Raw genomic sequence first — 2,734 nt, forward strand, 5'->3', positions numbered from 1 at the left:
TGCTTTGCTTCTCTGGTGAGAAGCAAAGCAAGCCTCGAAAGATGACTCCAACTCATCCTCCAAGGTACTCGGAGAAGATCTCGGAGTGTCAGGAGTGGCCCAAAGAAGCAAACCCTGGCCCGGGAGTCCCGGAGGGGCTAATGGGGGTCTGGGTGGCTGCCCAGAGAACATACCTGCCAGCGGAGCTGCCATTTCTGAAAAGCTCTACATTTTACTCTTGATGGATATTTGGGTTGATTCCAATTTGTGTCTATTACAAATAAGGCTGCTATAAGCATTCATGTACATGCATCTTTTTGCACATGTGTTAAGAGTTTCTCTATAGTATACATTGTACACCCAGGACATCTGTGTCTTCAATTTTACTAGATCATGCTGACGTGTTCATCTTGTCATATATGTCAAGTGGAATGCAAAGGCAAACATCTCTAATGACACATGGTATAGACATAATTATTTGGAATTTATTGGAGGGTACTTTTAGGCAAAGAGTTGGGAGAATGTATATATCACTCAGAAGTCCCTTTATCCAAAGGTGGTTTGCTAGGCCAGGCAGGGCAGATCTCACTGTTAAAAGAGCTCAAGGACAAGGGCCCCATTTTCATTCTACTTTACATATTTATGAGGAAAGTAGGAGGGATCTGGGAGTCCCGTGGTAACTATGTAATGGAAGGAGATTTTTGGCCAGGCGAATGTCTTGCTAGAAGCTGGGGGAAATCTAGAGCTTGGACATCAGCTAGGGGAGTTCACATGCCATTTCAGTCATGCTGAACTAACTGATTCTAGGCTACCCAAGGGATAAACCTGGGTGTGTTCAGTTGTATTATTATATAATGTTCCTCTCTGTCTCTGGTTATGTTATTTGCCCTGAAGTCAACTTTATCTAATATTAAGATATCCAGTCCTGCTTTCTTTTGATTAATCTTTGCATGATACATTAATACATTTTTTCATTCTTTTACGTTAAAGATGCCTATATTTCTATATTTGAAGTAAGTTTATTGTAGTATATAGCTGGGTCACTCTGCCAATAAGACGTGCACTTATGAGCACCTTTCATTTGGTATATTAAACTTCAATGAATAAAAACAAAAAAAATTTTGGAAAGAGTGATACAGAGGAGGAGTTGGAGGTGGGGAGAAAAGGAGCAAGGAGATGGGAGATATGGCATGAATTCCTCATGGTGATCTGAGATTGAAAATATGAGAGGCAGAGACAGAGACACCTCAAGAAACAAAGACAATGCAGCAGCCCAGCACTAGGCAGAGCTTACATGACAAAAGGCTGTGTGGATATCTTTGTGGCATATTTCACCTTATTAAAATCTGTTCCATTCCTGCCCTTGCAAGCTCTCCTCTGAATTGCAGGGGGCTGGAAGCCTGAAAACTACATTATGTGGGATTCCTTGCAAGCCAGGTTATAGTTAGATTTTGCCAGTGTACTTCATAGGTTGGAGATTAGATAGTGGAAGGGAGAAATTATTCTCTTCTGGCACTAGTCATGGCAGGTGACCACAGTGATCACTGGTGATCCCAGGTCATTGTAGGCTCTAGCACCAACATCAGCAAATATAGGCTTATAAACTCCAGACCAATGGTATTCTCAGCTTCCTAAATTCTAGGTAAAACTCCCTTCTTTTTTCTCATTCAGCTCTTCCAATATGTTTATATCTAATGTCCAGCATCAAATTTCCCTGTTTCCTAATAATTTAATGGGTTGTTTTCCTGGCAATACACAGACACATAACTTCTTCAGTCTGAAAGAAATAAATCAAATCCTATCATTTACCAACGCTTTCCAAAATGACTGGTGAAGCAAATTCAAATACTCAGGTGTTGTATCTTTGGTTCTCTCGTTAGAGCTGTCCCTGTTCACACCCCTGCACTTAGCTCACCTCCCATCTGAAGTTCTAGAACCATCACCTCTATTGCATCCCTGACCATTTGAGTCCCTCTTGATCTGCAGTGCATGTATGCATCTCCCCTGTCTGTGCTCCCACAGCAGCCAGCCTCCACCTTGGCACACCTCACATTGTACTAAACTGTCCTTTCTTGACTGGGAGCCTCAGGAGACTGGGTGAGCACTGCTTATTCTTGACTCCTTTGCATGCTTAGCATTGAGCAGGTGCTTCCAGAATGTTTAACAGCACTATATGGTGCCTGCTACAGAAGTGATGGGTTAATGAGATGAGTTGCTCTGCTAAGACCTAGGTTCAAGAAGAACCCCAGTGAGGTCCTCTTTCCACACTATTTTTCCAGAAGACAACTGATAGGACTGTGCAAGTGTGAGCAGAATAGCTAGGATTGAGCAGGAGGAGAAGCTGAGGCCTTGCCTGGGGGTGAGGGAATCTGAGACAGAGAGATCACAGGAAGATTGGCTGAGGTGCCAAGTAGCTTTAATGAGCCTGAGCACCTCTTCTCCCACTTTGTCCCTCCCTCTTAGTCCCCCTTAGTTCTGGACAGGTCCAGCCTGCCCCAGGCTCTGGGGTTCTCCAGCTGGGGGTGTTAATCCTTCTGCCCCCTCAGCCGCTCCAGCCGCCTCCGAAGGTCTGGGGGCACCTTGGCCCCAGCTGCCAGCAGCTCTCGCAGTCTCTGTTTGGGAGTCTTGGTGAGGTGGAAATTGCAGGGAACAGGGCCCTCTTCGAAGGTGACCCGGCAGCTCCGTGTCACTGTGTGGTATCCCTCAGCACTGGCGGTCACCATATAGTCCCCTGGGGTCAGCAGGCGCCAGTAAT

General features: G+C 45.1%; 1 protein-coding gene across 1 annotated transcript in view; it reads right to left on the reverse strand.

The window, feature by feature from the left end:
• LOC105298294 (mediator of RNA polymerase II transcription subunit 28-like) overlaps positions 1-192 on the reverse strand; it is a 1,613-nt gene extending 1,421 nt beyond the window's left edge. Inside the window, exon 1 of the mRNA XM_011369460.1 lies at positions 9-192. Coding sequence (XP_011367762.1) covers positions 9-192 — 184 coding nt within the window. The remainder of the gene's footprint in view (positions 1-8) is intronic.
• Between the last annotated feature and the right edge of the window lie 2,542 nt (positions 193-2,734).

This window comes from Pteropus vampyrus, unplaced genomic scaffold (genome assembly GCF_000151845.1).
Source record: "Pteropus vampyrus isolate Shadow unplaced genomic scaffold, Pvam_2.0 Scaffold7, whole genome shotgun sequence".
NCBI classification, from domain to species: Eukaryota; Metazoa; Chordata; class Mammalia; order Chiroptera; family Pteropodidae; genus Pteropus; species Pteropus vampyrus.